Below are 17,855 nucleotides of genomic sequence, written 5' to 3' on the forward strand. Positions count from 1 at the left end.
ATCGGAAGAATAGCAGCGGGAGTTCGTGCAGGTAGCATGACGGTGGCTGAGTAGGCGTAGCATTGTATGCATGCTATAATTTACTTTTGCTCTCCTATAGCCTTACTTATCCTTCTTGTTTGGTCTGAGAAGTAGGTATCCATCCAGAGCAACTGCTACCTCAATGTTTTCCTCCTTCGCCTTCTCATTGTCCGCTCCGACGGTAGCATCGAACCCCTCCTTCAATGGATTCGTAACACCCAAATGCACATATCTAACTTCACTAGTCAAAGGATCATCATTTCTCTCCTCCTCAGCTTCATCCATCACGGGCTGCACCCACTGCCACTCGGCACCAGACGTCGTTGTTGGCATGGTATGCACGGGTACAAGAGGGCCTTTCGGACCGTTCCCGTCGTCGACAACTTGTATACGCATTTTGCCGTCCTGCGAGGAGACAGGATCTGAGCCACGGGATCCAATTATGACTGGTCCTGAGCGGAACAAAATGCCGAGATTTTGAAGATCTCGCTCCACATCGTCGCGGTTCAGCTGGGCTTGAGATGCAGGGAGTATTCCTGAGCGTACGTGGATTGGAAGGAAGGGATCCATGAATACTGTGACGAGAGAAGATTGTAAGGCCTCGGCTTTCCGCTTCTGGTAATTCTTTGCCTCGTGGGTAATGTCGAAGGGCTCAGAACTACCTGAAGACAGCACGGGCGGATAGCTGGGGGACACGGTGAGAGGAGGTGCATCACCCGAGTGCTTGACGTTTGGTAAGGACACACCGTCAATGGCATAGTCGGTGACAATATCCCAAGCTTGGCCAGCTTCTGGAGCTGTGAAGTACCCGATAAATCCATCTTGGTGACCGAGCATGTCGCCTAACTTGATGCCAAACTCGTATTGAGTGAGTTCCTCGCCTCCGGCCTCAGACAATCCAACACCAGAAACACTTTCATTCTCATCTTCAGCATAGTCAGCATAGGCCTGACTCTGCATAGGTGGAGTTGCAAGTTCGATTCCCAATGACAGATGTGCGAGAGCAACAGGACGGCCAACAAGGGCCGAGGGAAACTGGGCGAATTGCTGGGCTGGCGGTGCTTGAATGTGATCCTGGGCAGCGATTATGGTCTTCCAGAGCCCAATGATGAAAGGTGCATGTGACATTGATACGATTAGGTCATCCAGCGACATAGGCTGCTTGGACCCTTTCAGTGTTGAGATGTCGACTTTATCCAGCCGAGCTTGAAGTCGAAAGTCATGTTCACTGCGCATCATATGTGGAAGGATGTCAGAAGGGATGTCACTCCCCATGAGGGAATGCCAATGGACCGATTCGTTGGGCCCAGCGGGAAGCATGGCCTCTCCCTTGAAAACCCTATGCTTGTCGTAGACCTGTATAGACTGATTGTGAAAGTTGATAAGTAGCCACGCAAAAACCGCAGTGTCACCTTCAGCTCCATCGTAGAGGAACTCAGCATGCATACGAGCATCTTGATTGATCCGCGGACCGAGTTGAAACCATTCACAATCGTCTGCTCCATTTTCGGTCGTAAATGCTGTATTTGGTAAATCGTCACCGCCTGATTCACAGAGCAGCGAAGAGCCAACGTGAGGATATAGAGTTACTTTTGGTTGTTCTGGTCGCGGATCGTGGGCACATATGACCTGCCCGAAACGGTCAACGATCTTGAACTGGGTAAGTCGTGCTTGGCCGTGGGTGACCGGTTGAAAGAACCGATTAATGTCATCCACAGCATCAGTGCTGGTCAAAGTCTCATACGACAAGCCCTCGTGGTAGGTCCCGTATGGGGTAACATCAAGGCCACCTGGTGACAGGTCCGTTGGGTCCCCGTAAAAGATGTCAAGATATTCTCGCTCGGAAAAGATCTCCTCTCCTGGGTCAGACACCGTCTCTCTCATGGGGATAGTATGGGCTCCGTGGCAAAGAGTGAGGAGATGATCGGTGAACCCGTCAAGTCGACCAAAGAGAAAAGTCTGGTCTTTGAGAAACTCTTCTGCAACGGCCTTTACCGGATCCATCTCGCCTGATGTGACAGGAACTGTGCGGTGCATCATATCAATGAGCCCCAGGATAAGCTTCTGGCCGTTTGGCTGTAGGATACTTCGTCCAGAAAATGTGCGAGAACCAAGTGTCAGATCCGATAGCTTCTGGTCAGTATCTAGGCCATAATGCACTGAGCCGTCATCATCGTATCTCAGTTGCCACATTCTGCTGGGGATATTGACGTACTCCACCTCCCAGTCAACAAACAGCGGCAGCCATGGCTGACCGTCCCAGCAACGTTCTTTCCAGGAAGGGTTCTCCATCAGTGTATTCTCGCCGGGTCCCTCGGCTACTATTTCCTTTGTAAAAGCCAGCATGGTATTGGTCATACATTGACGAAGCTCGATCGGAAGCTTGCGGAGCCCACTATGGTTGCTAACTTGTTCCCAGAGATCTGCAATACGAGCCTGAGAGACTGGGGCTCCTTCCTTCAAAAACGGTGTAGCCTCTGTCCACTTCTTGAGGGCCTCGGCGTATGCATCTAGCCACGAAATGAAACGCTCAGGCTCGATTGTGGTGGGTTCAGAATCCCATTTGTCTGGCCAACCGCTACCCATGTTTCTGAGCACGAACGCCGGGTCCGTATGAGAGAAGAACTTGCTGGTCTCCTCCTTTTCAAATGGTCCACATGGCAACGAATTATTCATGACTGACATGATCTGGATCTCTGCTGAGCTTACCAAAAGCGCAAGTCTTTTCATCTCCTCCAGTAGGAGTTTAGCCCTTCCAGTGCACCGAGATCTGCGCCACACAGATAGACTGTCGTGGCTACCAATTAGACTTCGATGTTTCCACCATTCGCAAAAGACCAGATGTCTTATATATCGTTTCCGACGACAAAGAGCATCCAGATAGCCTTGCAACATGTTCAGCTGGCGTAGCACAACCCTCTTCTCTTTAGATGATATGCTTGGCTGCTGGACTCTTGAAAACGAGCCACTACCCAACGAAGCACCCTCGTCTTCCTTTCTCTTGATTCGCCAGCAATATCCGCCATGCGTACCCTTGAAGTTGGTGGCAGCTGTTGATGCACGGTCAAGTTGTGAGTTTGACTGTTGCAGAGAAGCATCGCACTTCAAACCCTCAAAAGCTTCGGCCATGGATGCTTCTTTAGAAGATGATCCCCTGAGCAAGGCAACACATGCATCTATCACGTCGTTGCCGACAGCCAGTGGCTGCGTGTCCGCAAATAGTTTGGCCATCTCTGCCGCTTTAATCCTACTGGGCGCAGCATCCCTCTCATAACGAACAGAATACAGCGATCCCCAGCATACCGAGACCGGCTTCGTTGGCTTGTTTGGGGAGTTAGAAGAAAGTGTGAGAGCGTCCTTGGCGAAAAAGCCGTAGACAGAATAGTTGATCTTTGCGCTCTCAATTGAGCCGGGTTCGGCACCTTCCTTTGTCAGGTTATCGTGAAAGCTGAAGACAGCTGAGTTATGAGGAATGAAGTCTGCGAACAGTGGGTTTCCCGATCCCAACACAGTGAGGGGGCTGTGATAGTGTTGACTATCGTCCTCGATGCCGTCCCAATCTTGTGACAAACATGAGATCTGCCCCAAGACCGTTGTGATTTGTTTTTCCACAGAAACCTTTCTATCGATGAACGGCGACGAAACTAAAAGGGGATCCCCTCCATTTTCAAGGATACTGCTGACTGTTCGAACTTTGTTGCTCTCTACTAGGAATATCTCCAGAGCTGGGGTATCTGGCTGGGATTCTTCAATGTGGCGGAATATAAGCCACCTGTCGGGCACCGCTTCATACTATCCAGATTAGCAAGTGTCATGTGAGCTTAAGTTTGTAACTCACTTGCATAGGCCCAGTGCTATCCAGACTTTGATTTCCATCTAAATCCGCAGTTCCTCGCCTGAACTGCTTTGGCAGACACCAGTGAAGGTATATACCAAGCTTGGACTTCAGAACTTGACCGGTTCCAATATTTGCTATCCGCGGATTGGCGTTCCAAGGTGAAGCGTTGTTCAGATCAATGGGACCCTCGACATCTGACCTTGAGTCAAAATTGCCCGGAGAGAGGCTCTCGTAGCGTGGTGGATGAACCGGGGCCAGAAAGAAGCTATCGCCTACAACTGAAGTATTTAAAATATAGGCATCGACTTTCATGCCAATGCACTTGATTGACTGCGACATATCGGCGAGTCTTAGTGATCGGGACAATTCGTGGGGATGCTCTTTTGACTGAAAGCTTGCGCGGGCCGTACCGATTGCTTGACATGGACATTTACCTCTCATCAGCTGGTTCTTCACAACCGACACACGGCCTTGTGGATACATGCAAACGTCCAGTCTCGAAGCACAGTGTCAATATTAGTGGATATGTTGTGTTTCGATAGTTTGTGCGCTATTGATTATGGTGGGGAGCTGAACCAGGGGTCTTGTGCTGGATGTGAGACTGGTCACAATATCCATCCTCAAGAGGCGGAGGTCACCGCTGCATCACATGTGAAGGGATCGCATTGCTTTCGAATCTTCCTGAACATTTGGGTAAACCATTGCGAAAAGAGCAAGATTCTAACTATGTCAGCTTTTGTAGAATTGAAGCCTGGCCAGGCACAGTTTTTCTCCTCCTTTCAACCTTCTCTTACCCCGGGCGACTACCTAGTGAAAGTTACGCAGGAGGTGTCGCCAGATGGAAAAAACCCTACGACTCTCTTTACAGACAAGAATTTCAAAGTCCAAGGGCCAAGTGAATATCGACTCCCTGCCGGCTCGATTCACTCCATTTACCCGGGAGAAGGAGAGTCTGTGCCTTCCAAAGTATTGCCTCAAATCACGCTCAGTGATCCTCATATACCATGGGAGCTGAGTCCAGACGACAATCAAGCCATCGCCAACCAACACCTAGATGGGTCGCTTATACCATGGGTCGCTTTGCTGGTCTTTGAAGAAAAGGAGATCGAGACCTTTCCCACCATCGAGGCAAGACCTGAGCCATCTTCAACTTTGTCACTTCGGTTGAGTAAGAAGCAGCTGCAAGAGTTGAAGACCTCATCCGATCCAGTCCCATCGCCCATTCAAGTCCCGTTATCCAGCCAAGGCCTTGATACAGATGCTAATGATGGCGCCAACCTTATTTTTGTCAACTCCTCAGCCTTTCGAGCATATTTCTCTAAGCAGATGGGAGACACTGAACATGAGCCAGCCATTGCACGGTACTCATATCTATCCCATATCCGACGATCACGCTCAACAAAACCACGGGATTCGACCACAGATACTTTCAGCATTGTTCTAGGTCACCGATCTGGTCCATTGGAGATTGAATCTCCCACCACTGCATATGCCCATCTTGTTTCTCTCATGGGAGTCTCGAAATTGAGCATGCCCGGCGAGTCAGTCTTAACAGGTTTGGTCTCACTGTACTCTTGGTCTTTCAAATGGACAAAAGGCAATGACGGCGAGATCAAAAACGTAATTGAACAAGCATCGAAGAACGTCAGGCCATTGGCGCGGATTCTGGAACCGTCAACAGACCAATGGCTTAGACGACGCCTTGAAGCTGGCTACACCATGGCCAAACACCGGACCCAAACGGGAGAACAGACTGCAGCACTTTTTCGGGGTCCGCTGATACCCCAGAGACCGCGAGGAGATGAGCTGGACAGTGCTGAAGCATCAGGCCATGGTTCCGGGCTACAAATCATCGACAAAACAACCGGTATTATCGATATCACATACTCGGCAGCATGGAGTCTTGGCCGATCATTGGCGATAGAGAATTCCTCGTTCACCATGGCTATATCTGCATTACGAACGAAGATCGCGCAGTTGCAGCGGAAAGGCTCGTCGGCAGCATTCTCTGGCGGAAATTCTCAAGTCTCACAGGATGCCACACCGCCTAGCTGGTATGAGAAGCTCAAGCAGATTTCCCAAGGCAAAGCGGACTCAAAAGCCCTACTGGCAGCTGAAACAGGATCTCGATGGAAGAAAGCAGTTCGAGAAAAGTCTCCCGAATCAAAAATTAATACGGCTATGTCTAGTTCTAGCGAAGAGACATATGGCAACCCTGTTAGCGAGTTTCTTGAAAAAGAGGTTGACATCTTGGTTGATGACAAAGTTTGGTACGCAAGAGAACTAGTAGAACCTACGCAGGAAGGACTCTACCTGGCCAAAGTCCTCGACTTTGTCTATAATCAGCTCCTCACACTTCAGGCAGTCCCACACAACTATATGTTTCCCGAGCCCGATATTCTCGATACTGAGGCCATTTTCACATTCCACATTGATCCGCTCTGGCTTGATACCCTCGTCGATGGCGCTTTAAGCATCGGAAGCCACAGCACCGTCAGTGAAGACTGCACCAGAAACCAAATCAAATGGGCCATCAACCTTTACCTTCAAAAGGTGGAGCTTAAGTACAGGCAGCCGAGGATTCCTCGATGGGGAGTTATCATTTGCGGCACACTTCTCAAGACCTTCGATGATCCTCGTGTCAGAACTGGGATTTCTGAGGCACCGTCACCTGAATTCCTGGTGAATAAAAAGCTCAGCGATAGAGCCTTGCTACTCATCCTCAACTGCAGGCCAAACGATCTGCCTTCGGGTCTGACGATAAGTCAAGCCCCTCACCAACAGCGTTTCGCTGTAGGCAAAGTCTTGGAGCCAAACAGGATCGAAATCGAGCCTGTTGGCGTTCTGCCAGAGAATTTAAGTACTAAGATTGATGCCGTAAAAGTTCCAGCTATCATACAGGAATTAGGGTCATCAACGGTGTTCAACTTTGTGACGGGATGTTTGAATCCATCAAAGATCATGGAGATATACGTTCCGGCTGCTAAGAGCGAAGGGGGCGACTATGCTGCAACTGGGTCCTCAGCTCTTCTATCATTTGTATTAGGTGATAAGATACAAGAATTGTCTATCAAGGCGACAAAGGATCCATCCAACGCAGACAGAGAGCTCCCACTGCAGCCGTTTCAGCTGAGCCACAAGAGTCGCGTAGGGGATTCCAAGATCATGAATCTAACAAAGCTCAAACCCAGCACTGGCTCCATCAAGCTCGGATTCAGAGTCTTCGATGAGAAGGAGAAGGTCTCAGCAGCAAGGCCAATGATTACTGAGAGCTCAGCAAAAGCATCTCTTCTGACTGCCAGCACAACGACTTCTATACAGGAGGCATCTCCTTACACTCATGCAAGCACTATCACGACATCTTGCAGAGTCTTGAAAAAGCATTCTTTGGACAGCGGAACACGTGTTGTTGATCTTATCGTTACCCTCGAACCCACACAAGCTGAGCCACTAAGCGGTGACAATTTCCAAGGAATTAACGTGTCCTTTCCCTTGACTGAGTTGGTAGATACAAAAGCAGTCACTCCACCGAAGGTCACATTGTTCGGCCAGGATTCTGCTCGCTGGGTGTCCGGCAGCGCTTATGTTACGGGAGACAAGCCCTGCTTCACTGTCAAGCTACGGCTACGGGCACCAGGGCTCGCAAAAAAGGTCAACTTTGGATTTCTACTGAGCAACGTGGTACTTTCGGACCATATTAGTGATGATGTCCTGGTTGGGGTTGAGGAGGAATACGGCTCGGAAAGGCATAATTTGAGTGGTGCGGGGTCACAAGCAAGACTGGTAAGGCAGACGTGTTCGATTGGAGGCCTCAAAATGGACGATTAGTCGCCAAGACATTACGGAGGAGAGCAGCATGCTATCTTCGCAGCTGGTCGCGCGCTCGGACTTCCGTATCTTCCGTGGCAAATGCAGCCAGCTCAAATGAGAATATTTACCATGTGTAACAGTCCGCACATCCACACTGTGAGGGGTGTTGAAGGCCCAGACTCTCACACTATCGATTCACTGCAGAAGACCCTGTTCGTCTTATCCGAGGACCACTGATATCCTCTTCATTTTTCGTGAAAATGGCCGACTTTAATTGTAAAACTTGGTATTCCACGTAACCTGATAGCCATGGTCACAAACTGGTATCAAGCTGATGGCTTCGACGTCAACGACAAGCCATACATCTACAATGGCGAATCCAAGGACAAAACTGAGCTTTTTTCAGCCAGCCTCCTAGCTAGTCATCCATTTGCTTTTGAAAGATACGCAACACCCACTGAAATTACTGTTCTCGATGCTGTTTGCGCGGCTTTTCGTTTTACGGCCTACATCGGTGACAACGGCCACCTTGTTACCAAGCCGTCTAGGCGATTCATCTATTACAATGCCAGAGCCTTGACAGCAATGGACAAGGCGAAGGACCATACTCAATGGCCGCGCCGAGTCCTTCGCAGGCCCTTGGGGATCCGCGAGGCCTTGAGAGCTGTCAATGTCTACGGTGCCTCACTAGAAGAAAGATCTTCATGGCTGGTTGAGGAGGAGTTTGACTACAAATATGAAGTTGTCTGGGGGATCAACGAACGGCCCACAGATCTCGCCTACAATGAAGCTTCAAAAGCACCTATTCTTGAGCCATATCGCCTCGACCACTACCGATCGGAAGAGGTAAATATGTTGGACGATCATGAGTCGGCAGTACTGGGAACTTTGACTTTATCCAAGGTCAGATTGTGTATTGCGGAAGGATATCCAGTCATCTTTGCCTTTCATCTTTTCTGGGACACGTTCAGATATGTCAAGCCCGCACAGTCTGGTGATCAGGGATATCCAACGATAGCAATGATCCCAGAAGCGGGACGACTGGCTGGTCCGCCAGAAAAACACACGACACAGGCTGCACTGATAGTTGCCTTTGATCACATCAAGAGACGCGTCCTAGTCCAAAGCATGATGGGGTCAGTTTCATTCTTTTGGATGTCATATGAATGGATTATCAATGCTCGGGCTACGGAAAGCTTTTGGATGCTCAGGAACTCAGGAAAACGGGGCAGACAGGAGATAGTGAACTCTTCCGACGGCACGTGGTATAATTGGAAGGACGTAGGGCCTTGGAACCTGGAGCGCATTCCAGACTCCTGGGCTGTGAGCCAGCTTCCCAATAGCTCTATTGCCGTCATATCTCGGCAAAAGGGACATCTAGATATCTTCTGGATTTCGGAGCATTGTACCGTCGAGCGGGCATATCGTGAGCCGCCGCATCCAGAGTGGAAACGAGAAACAATACCTCTAGACTTCCCCCCAGGAGACGAAAAGGACCAAGAAGCAAAAGTTCCATTGCCGGGTGCTATAGTGGCTGTATCAGCACACACTGACAAGCTCGATATATTTTGGATGTCCAAGAATGGAGCAATATGCAACGGCTCCTGGCGACATGCTGATCCAACATGGTATACAAGGCGTGTTCTTCAGGCGCCAGACGGTATAGCTGAGCCCCGAGCTGGATTAGACGCAACCATTGGTCTAAGAGACACCCCCTCTAGTGATAAGATCAATGTTTATTGCGTTGGGCCTGATGGCTCAATTAAAAATATTGCTACGACGAGAAGCTGGACAGGTATCGACACAGTCACAATTGTTTCTGGGCCGGGAACCGCTTATCAGTACGCCAGTCTGTCCGCAGTGGCTATTGACGATATTTATCAAGATGATAGGCCCCATCGCTTGATGGAGACAGTCGCTTGGATAACCCCTGACCGATCAATAACTGGAAAGAAACTGGCAAAGGATACTTCATGGGTCGAAATTTGGGAAGCAAAAGCACCAACAGAAACAGTTCGCGAGCATTCACATATTTCAACTACCTATGGAGTATGGGACAAGGGGATATGGTTATATTTCCTCTATGCCAATCCCCAAGGGAAGTTGAACAGCGACACTGCCTATTTTCGCTTTGGCGACGATAGTCCATACCCGCATTATGAAGAAGATATAGGCACTATAGAAGAAGAAATGGTTCAAGAAGATTCCGATATTAAGGCTGTGTCGTGGAAACAGAATGGAAAATGGACTGAATTAGCTCTGTGGCAGAACCAAGGGGGCAATGTCTGGATGAATACAATTCAAGCTGGAGCAAAACCTATAACATTAAATAACAACCGTGTCGTCCGGAGGGGAAGCCCGTTTGGACTTGCTACATATGGAGGAAAGCCCATCATGGCTATGAAACTTGATGATGGGTTTATTGGAGTCGGTTATTGGGGTGGCTTCAACTTTTGACATGTTTTCACGCTATCAATGGACCACACTGAAAACTGTGTACTATGAATCAAGTAAACGACCTATTCTAGTGAAACTCTGGGAGCAACATGTGAGAAGTGAGCCAAACTTTTGGCATATCTCAAGGGTACATCACTCTCGAGACCAGCCGGTGTCTTGAGCTTCCGAACAGCCATCCATTGACCAACGATGTATGACCTGCGAGCGTTTCGTTTCTTGACAGCTTCTAGCTCTTCCTCTTGTCTGACACTACCTGTCAGTGCCTCTCTAGCGTTCTCAAAGTCTTCTTCCATATTCCCACCATCAGCTCTCGGTGTTGCGTCCAGGCCATTATCTGGGGTTGGGTTGTCGTTGAAGAAAGCAGCGATAGGGTTTGGCTGCGTGAGTGTCTTGAATCCTATAATCCGAGGGTTTTTACTCGACCATTTAGCCACAGGAGCTTCTATTCGTAGCCCGACAACATGTGATACAGTGCTCTCACGGGACGTACCACCAAGCATTCCGTTGGCATTACCATCAAATGGGCCCCAAAGCGATGCTGCTAGTTGCTCGCTTATAGGTTCAAAAGTGAAGTCTTGCACCTCTTGGTTACCAAGCTCACTAATCTTGAGGATAGACACTTCCATGTTTGCTGTCAGGCCGAGAGAGCCAGCTGGGAGCTGCATGGGTCGGGCCAGAATACTGCCGTTAAACCTCCTCTCGGGGTCCAAGGCCCTCAAGAAATTGATCTGCTTCGTAGGCACGCGTGATGTGACACTGAACGAAAATGAGCCCCCGCGTACCACCCATGCCGAATTTGGTGTCTGTGGAGCATTAGGTGCCTTGCTGGGTGCTATCGCTCCAGATTCGAGAGACAGCACATGATGTTTCTCCGACTTCCTGAGCACCACACCGAGGAACTCGCTGAACTCCAGCTTCCTCAGACCTTCATTGTTCGATTCGCCGAACTCGACCCTGAATGAGAAAACTGTCCAGTTGAAGTAAACCTCACCCCTGAACGGTGGTCCACTGATGTGCAACTCAGCACTCAAGGTAATCTTCAGCGGCAGAGTTATGATCCAAGCTTTCGCCTCGTACGATAACCCGGCTGATATAAAGAAACGAGCGTCGTAGTAAATTGGGTGCATCCAAAGAATGAGGTCAGCCCTGAAGTCAAAGTGTGCACCGCATCGACCGCTCTTGTAGCTGGCACTAACAGCCAGTCCAGCCATGAGTGCATCGGGAGTCACTGCCGCGTAAGCCTGTCCATCAAGCAAAAGTTCCTTGTTATCTCCATAGCTCCACTGAAGTCTCATGCGAGGAGGTGCACTGGGGTAGTGGGATGGTGGTTGATATGCTGGATGCCAGCCTCCAATGCTGATGCACCAGTCTCCAGCCTGTGGACTCGTGCCGAACCACGCTCCCACTGCGAATCCCCCACTGAGAACAGAGTCTTCAAAAAGAATGAAGGAACCATCGGCAATTCTTCCTTCGAAAAGCATAGAGCCACGAGACATGTCAATACTGCCTTGGAAATTGATCTTGACAGCTGCAAGTATCTGGCCAGGCTTTGCATCTCTTGGAAACTTGGCAGATGCGGTGCCCACAATTGCCAACTCTCCAGTAACAGGATCCAATGGAGTAGTCACGATAGCTTGGACATCGATAAGCTCACAGGCTGTTCCCGTAACTCCAGCAGCAACCCAGTTTGCGCCATTTGTCTCCGTCATGTACTTTGCACCATCTCTTCCTCGAAGTCTCTCGAACATGATAATTGGATCAGTATCAGGAGATAGAAGGAGCGGGAACTTGTGTATCTCAGTGATAGATGGCATCTCAAGCTTTGAACCGAGTCCGAAGCCGCCGCTGATGCTGGTTAGTTCCACAAGGCCAGTCTTCAACATCGGCCCTTTCAGCATTGCGTAGCCCATGAGAGAGACAAATTCTTCCTGTTGGATCTTGACGCTCTTATAAGAACCAAAACCAACGAATTGGTACTTCTTTAGCTTGACACTGACTCCCCCTTCGAAGCCTGTAATAGAAACATCATCTCCCTCGGTCTTGATACAATTCAAAGTACCAGCGACATTGAGGCTAGAGCCTGTCATTGCTAGTGACAGTCCCTCCAGACCCATCTCAATGTCGAGGTTCTTCCAATCGCTCAAATCTATCCTTTCACCACGTGGTAACTTCACTGACATGCTGAAGTTGATCAGCTCACCGTCCAAGGGCCCAACAGTCATATGTGCTGTAAATTTGACTTTGATCTTTTGCCCCTTGGCATCATATTCAAAGCCAATGCTTGTGATGTTAACACCGTTGACTCTCCTGTTGACTTTCTTCATCTCTTGAGCTTCTGGCTTTTCTTCCTCCTTTGAACTCGCTGTCATCTTACTCTGGGCAGGTTTTGAAGCAAGAACGATGTCGCCATTTTCAAGGAGCATGAATGATAAGCCTTGGCCAAAGACAGAGGCTTCTGTGGCATGATTTGACCGGAGGAGTTGCTGATTTTTGAAAATGGCCAGACTATTCAGCCTGTCAACCTCCTCGAGTGAGATGTCACTATTGGTCCAGTATATCTGAGTGGAGAACGGCTGTTCCATCTGGCCAACAAGCGGCAATGGCGGTGGGCGCGGAAGGGCATTAACTGCAAGTTTGAGCATGGTCTTCCATGGCAGTTTGTCTTCTTTCTTTGAACCATTCGGTTGAACCTTAGTTCTCGCAAGTTGCACAATAACAGACCCCAAAGCGAAGCTTAACGAAATTGCGATGACAGAGCTTCCCTCTCCCTTGTAACGACTGAGAGACATTCCAAATCTTGACTTTTTCAGATCAATCATTGCCTCTGTAATGAATGTAGGTAGCGAGTCTTCGATAGATTGACCAGCTAACCATTCCAAGATGGACTTGACTTTGACTTCCTCCGCCCTGATGAGATGTAGTTCGGCGTCCATCTCCAAAGCATCCTTTTTACCAACGTAATTAATCGTCATCTCTAACAAACCAGCAACTGAGAGCACGCCTGAAACTAAAACTGAGAAAGGCTTGTCAGTGCGGGCCTTATTATAGTCAACGTCGACGTAGATGTAGTCCATAGACATGTCCCAATCAGACATAACAACCCTTGCCATCTCGATGTGCACGCCCAGCTGCACAAACTTGAGACCAGATTTATCTTTATCAATAAACTTGCCCTTGATGTTTGCCATGCCAATACCAAATTCAGGGCATCCTTCTGGTCGTGGTATGTCAACGTTAGAAATTCCTACCGCCGCAAGAAGAGCGATCAGCTCCAGTTCTTTCTGTCCTTTCTGTAGGACGATACTGAACTCGACAGACCGCTCCTCGGTTGTTGAGTTTGTAAAGGTAGCAAGGCTTATGTTTGTTCGAATGCCTTCAATCACGAGCGCGGCAAACACATCAAGATTGCCCACCACTTTGCTATACTCTATTGAGATTGAGCCCACAGTGAAATGCTCTTTATCTGTCGCTGAGGGAAGTTGGAGAGTTGCATCATCCCTCATCTCTAGCTTGAAAGAAGACGGCGAGCCTGTGCTGAGATCCAGAGACATCTCTACAACCTTGACTTCCAGGCTACCCAATGCGGAGTGGAGGGGACTGTCGACACCACGAATCAGAAAGTGCAAGACATCCACCCCTTTCAGTGATGACCCTGTGAAAGGGATGATAGAAGCTATCAACTCTTTCTTCTCACCAGTATACTTGACAGTGATCATAGACTTGATACTCTTTAGCTGCAGCGAAGCCGATATGACAAACGAGACTGTTGATTTAGCCTTATGCTCACCGCCTGTCTGTTCCCCTCGTTGCCACGATAATGAAAACTCGACATCTCGCAGCTTGAAGTCTTGAACCTCTAGCACTTCTCTCTGAAACTTGATGGTAGATGAACAGATGGATATGTTGCCCTTTTCAGACCGATCGAGCTTTGCATCGCAGTGCGTCAACTCTACTGCGCTGTTTCCACTCAGGAACGGAATATCGGGCATCGGTCCGAGCCCGAGAATAGTAAAGATATCAGCCAACGTGATGCTGTCAGGGGAGTCGAAGATGATGTAGCCCAGCTCATTCTTTGCTGGAAGCCCAAGCGTGAGTCCTGCCTCCTTCTGCAGTGTCTCACTTCGAAAGGTAGCTTCACCTTTTGCCTGAATATCCCCATCCCCATGCCATTCGACCTTTATCACTGTATCTACCAAAGAAAGAGACCCTACGATAAGGTCAAAGTAGGGAATGCAGAGCTCGAAGTCCCACTCCTGATAATTCCACTTCTTGTTGACATTTGCAACAGATATTCCAGCCTGTTGGACTTGCACTGCCCCGAAAGCTCGGTCCAGCGCAGGTATTGCTCTGATCTTCTCTGAGACATCGGTGAAGCCAATGGCCCCGACAATATCAGGAACCGTTACTCCGTAATCGGCAGAGATAATCTGGAGTCGGTAGTCGTAGTCACCCTCCCTGGCCAAAGGTATAGCATCGAATCGTACTGTGATGCTCCTCTCAGTGTTGCTTGGGAGCGGCATGGTAAACTGGACACTCGTAGCTAGCCTCAATGTTTCCAAATATAGAGGGTCCATCACACGGATTAGGACTTCAGCCTTGACGTTTCTAAAGTTATCTGGTACGGGTAAGAAGTTTTGCCACTCTGAGGAGGCTGTGCGGACCCATATATCGGCCAAGTCGTACATATCAATCATACCAATGGGCTGCCTAAGAGAGAACCCTACTTCGGACATTGATCCCGCCGGCATACTTTTGATCGAAGTTGGAGCCTCTCCCTCCGGGGACTTGCCCATGAGAGGGATGTTTCCCTTCAGAATCGTCTCGATATTGGTCGTTGTGTCGACAAGGGCGGTAAGGAGATCCGTGATGGCTATCACGGTGGAACTGAAAGAGATGATAGTCTCTTCCTCTGATGCCTTCCAAGTCATCTCGAATTTAATGTCATTTTGCTTCTTTGAGTCCTTTGCCTTCAAAGTGGCTTCAGTCTCCACGGTAAGATGGACCTGTGGAGAGCAACACTTTTCAACCCTGACAACAACATCCTGGAGTTGAAATTTGAATCCAGCCATTTCAGTATCGATAACATTGCTCGCTTCTGTTTTAACTGAGGCTCTCTGCAAGATAGCACTGCCAATGACCTGCCCTTCCAGTGGATATGAGTGGAGGATGGCTGTTGACGCATCAAGATCGATTTCAAAAGTTGCCAGTCCAATCTTAAGCAGCGACTCTGGGAGTCTTCCAATGACTTCCGTCAAAGCACTCTGGTTTCTATATAAGTGGCTCAGCGTTTCGATCATGTTCGGGTTCAATTTTTCTTTGATAGGGTCATTCAGAATTTCGAATGCCTGGCGGAGTGGAACGTGAGAGCCAAAGGAGGTTGCTTCCGTTGAACTTTTCAGGTCAGATGACAGATAAGGCTCAACATAGCTATTGGTATGTATCACTCCAGAAGAATCGGCCTCTGTGAGGAACTGTGCTGGGGCAACTCTCAGATGGACTGAAGCCAACGGAGCATTGTCAGGTTTTGGGCCAAAGTCAACATCTCCGCTAGGCACATAATACAGCATCTCCTTGGAAACAGTGTCTTCAATGGAATATAGCGGCGATCCGTAGTTCGGTCCTTGAAGTGTGTACCTGAATCTTCTAGATAAGCTGGTATATTTTGCAATTCGGCATGTTAAATCGTATGCCCCTGTTGTGACGATATTCAGGTCTTTTTTGTCTATCCAGACGGTCTGGGGGTTATTGTCGTCCGCGATATACCAGCGAATTCCATTCTGGTCAGCCTTGAGGTATAGATAACACCAGGCTCCGTTTACGAACGTCCTTATCTGGTATTCTTCGGTCATGGCAAGGATGTCGTGGTTGGAATGTTCGAGCCAGAAATGTATCTCACGTCGGAGCGTGAGTTGCGCATCGTCCATTGGGAACCGAATCTCTTGCGTCACCTTTTTCATATCACGCTCGATATTCGGTGGCATTTCCATGCCCTGTGACTCGCCACTCAGCGACATGTATGTGCCGCGGCTCAGATATGAGATCCTTAGATTCTCTCCAAAGAACAGGGATTCGACTGAGCCATGTCCCATGACTTTTGCAACCCTGTCTAGACTTTCCATGTCGATACTTCTGCCACTAGTCACGTACAATCGGGCGCTACGATTCTGGTCCTTGACTGCGATAGCCAGTCCGACTAGAACTTCTGGGCGAGGATGATTGTACTCTCCATTCGCGCTGACGACATAGACATCAGCCCCAAAGGTTATGTAGAACTTTCGAACGCAACAGACGTGCATATATGTACCGAACTCGGGGGTATCATTGTTTTTTCTGAATTTCTTCCATCTTTCCCGGTGCAGACTCTTTGTGTCGCTAATCACTTCATCGAGCTTTTTCAAAAGACCTTCAGCCTCGTGTAAATAGGATGGGGCGCCGAGAGGGAACTCAATAGCTATCTCATCCGCCTTCTCAGCTGGAGGGTTCACATTTGCCAAGTGTGTCTGCATTAAGCCTTCCATCGCATATTGAAGATTGTTAAAGTAGTTGATTAGGTCTTGGAATCGCAGGATGTCGCGGTCCAACACCCCGGCCGCATACTTCACAGTGTCGATGACAGATCGCTTAAAGGGGAGATAGGCAGTTCCGAGCCGAACTTTGAGAAGAAAATAGATGAACCCTGCTGCCTCGACCTTTTTTGTGAATGTTGGTAGAGAGAATTGTTTCATGTTGTCATCAAGCGCCCCGTGATGCTGTATCTTGTAGATTGAGAATCTGCGCGTTTCCAAGGGTATCGCCTTATTTATCGCTTCAGAGATGATGTCGGCATGGTTGTCGCCTGTGAAGAATATCCCCATTTCTCCGTCCGATCCAGGTGTTGCGGTGTACATGAGAATGCTGCGCTTATTCTTTGTCTTGCCGGGATTAAGCGGTATCTTCGCCACGTCACGACCTGTACCCCCATAGTACCATACAATGCCCGATGGATATATTGCTTTGATTGGAGGAATTAAGTACTCATAGAACTCTTCCCCAGGACGGGGAGCTGCTGTTCGCATCCCAGCGTTGGTGCAGATATCTTCAATTGGCTTATTGGAGTCATCATCTTCGGAGCTAGCATTTGGGAAAAACACATTGCTGGTAGGAAATCCAGGGCCTTGCAACGAGTGCAGATAGCCCCCATAATGGTCCTCATCGGGATGCGAAAAGACAATAGCAGCAAAATCATTGCGATTGCCCATGATTTGTTGGCATGCAGACGAGAGATATCGATGGTACGGGGCTTCCCACCCGCTATAAGCGTTGTAGCATTTGGGACCACCATCCACAAGAATGAAATTGCGTCCACCGGGTTGTTTGTAGTCATCGCATTCGAGGATCATGGCATCGCCGCGGCCAGCGTAGATGACGTGGAGGACAGGGAAAGACATGGTTGAGATTTATTTGTCGGCGTGCTCTTTGGAACTTTGTGCGATACCGATAGTTGAGGACATTGCTGTGGACAAACTCATCGACGCCGGTTATCAGTCGACGTGATCTTACAGTGCGGATCTCACTGCTGCTAGGCCCAAAATGCTCGCTTGCATCCAGACTATCGATTTTTTATGCGCTATAACTCTTGACACAGTGTAAAGCGCTGATTCGCGTCTTTCCGTAGCTTTGCCGTAAGCTATTCCATTTATGAGATGTAACCCTCGTCCTTTCGTAATGTGTAAAACTAAAGAATTTATTA

General features: G+C 48.8%; 4 protein-coding genes across 4 annotated transcripts; 2 read left to right on the forward strand and 2 right to left on the reverse strand.

Moving 5' to 3' along the window:
* Window positions 1–102: 102 nt before the first annotated feature.
* Window positions 103–4,198, reverse strand: FSUBG_10943 (uncharacterized protein; the record flags this gene model as incomplete). The annotated part of the gene is made up of 2 exons (XM_036675573.1): window positions 103–3,813; window positions 3,860–4,198. 2 exons carry the CDS (start codon window positions 4,196–4,198, stop codon window positions 103–105), a joined length of 4,050 nt encoding a protein of 1,349 aa, XP_036533577.1.
* A 387-nt stretch (window positions 4,199–4,585) lies between these two features.
* FSUBG_10944 (uncharacterized protein) lies at window positions 4,586–7,687 on the forward strand (the record flags this gene model as incomplete). Its single annotated transcript, XM_036675574.1, has 1 exon — window positions 4,586–7,687. The coding sequence occupies one exon, from the start codon at window positions 4,586–4,588 to the stop codon at window positions 7,685–7,687; it is 3,102 nt and encodes a 1,033-aa protein (XP_036533578.1).
* A 291-nt stretch (window positions 7,688–7,978) lies between these two features.
* On the forward strand, window positions 7,979–10,126 carry FSUBG_10945 (uncharacterized protein; the record flags this gene model as incomplete). The annotated part of the gene is made up of 1 exon (XM_036675575.1): window positions 7,979–10,126. One exon carries the CDS (start codon window positions 7,979–7,981, stop codon window positions 10,124–10,126), a length of 2,148 nt encoding a protein of 715 aa, XP_036533579.1.
* Window positions 10,127–10,188: 62 nt separating this feature from the next.
* FSUBG_10946 (uncharacterized protein) lies at window positions 10,189–17,553 on the reverse strand (the record flags this gene model as incomplete). The annotated part of the gene is made up of 1 exon (XM_036675576.1): window positions 10,189–17,553. One exon carries the CDS (start codon window positions 17,551–17,553, stop codon window positions 10,189–10,191), a length of 7,365 nt encoding a protein of 2,454 aa, XP_036533580.1.
* Window positions 17,554–17,855: the final 302 nt, after the last annotated feature.

Source organism: Fusarium subglutinans (assembly GCF_013396075.1).
Source record: "Fusarium subglutinans strain NRRL 66333 chromosome Unknown NRRL66333_c0000197, whole genome shotgun sequence".
Classification (NCBI taxonomy): Eukaryota; Fungi; Ascomycota; class Sordariomycetes; order Hypocreales; family Nectriaceae; genus Fusarium; species Fusarium subglutinans.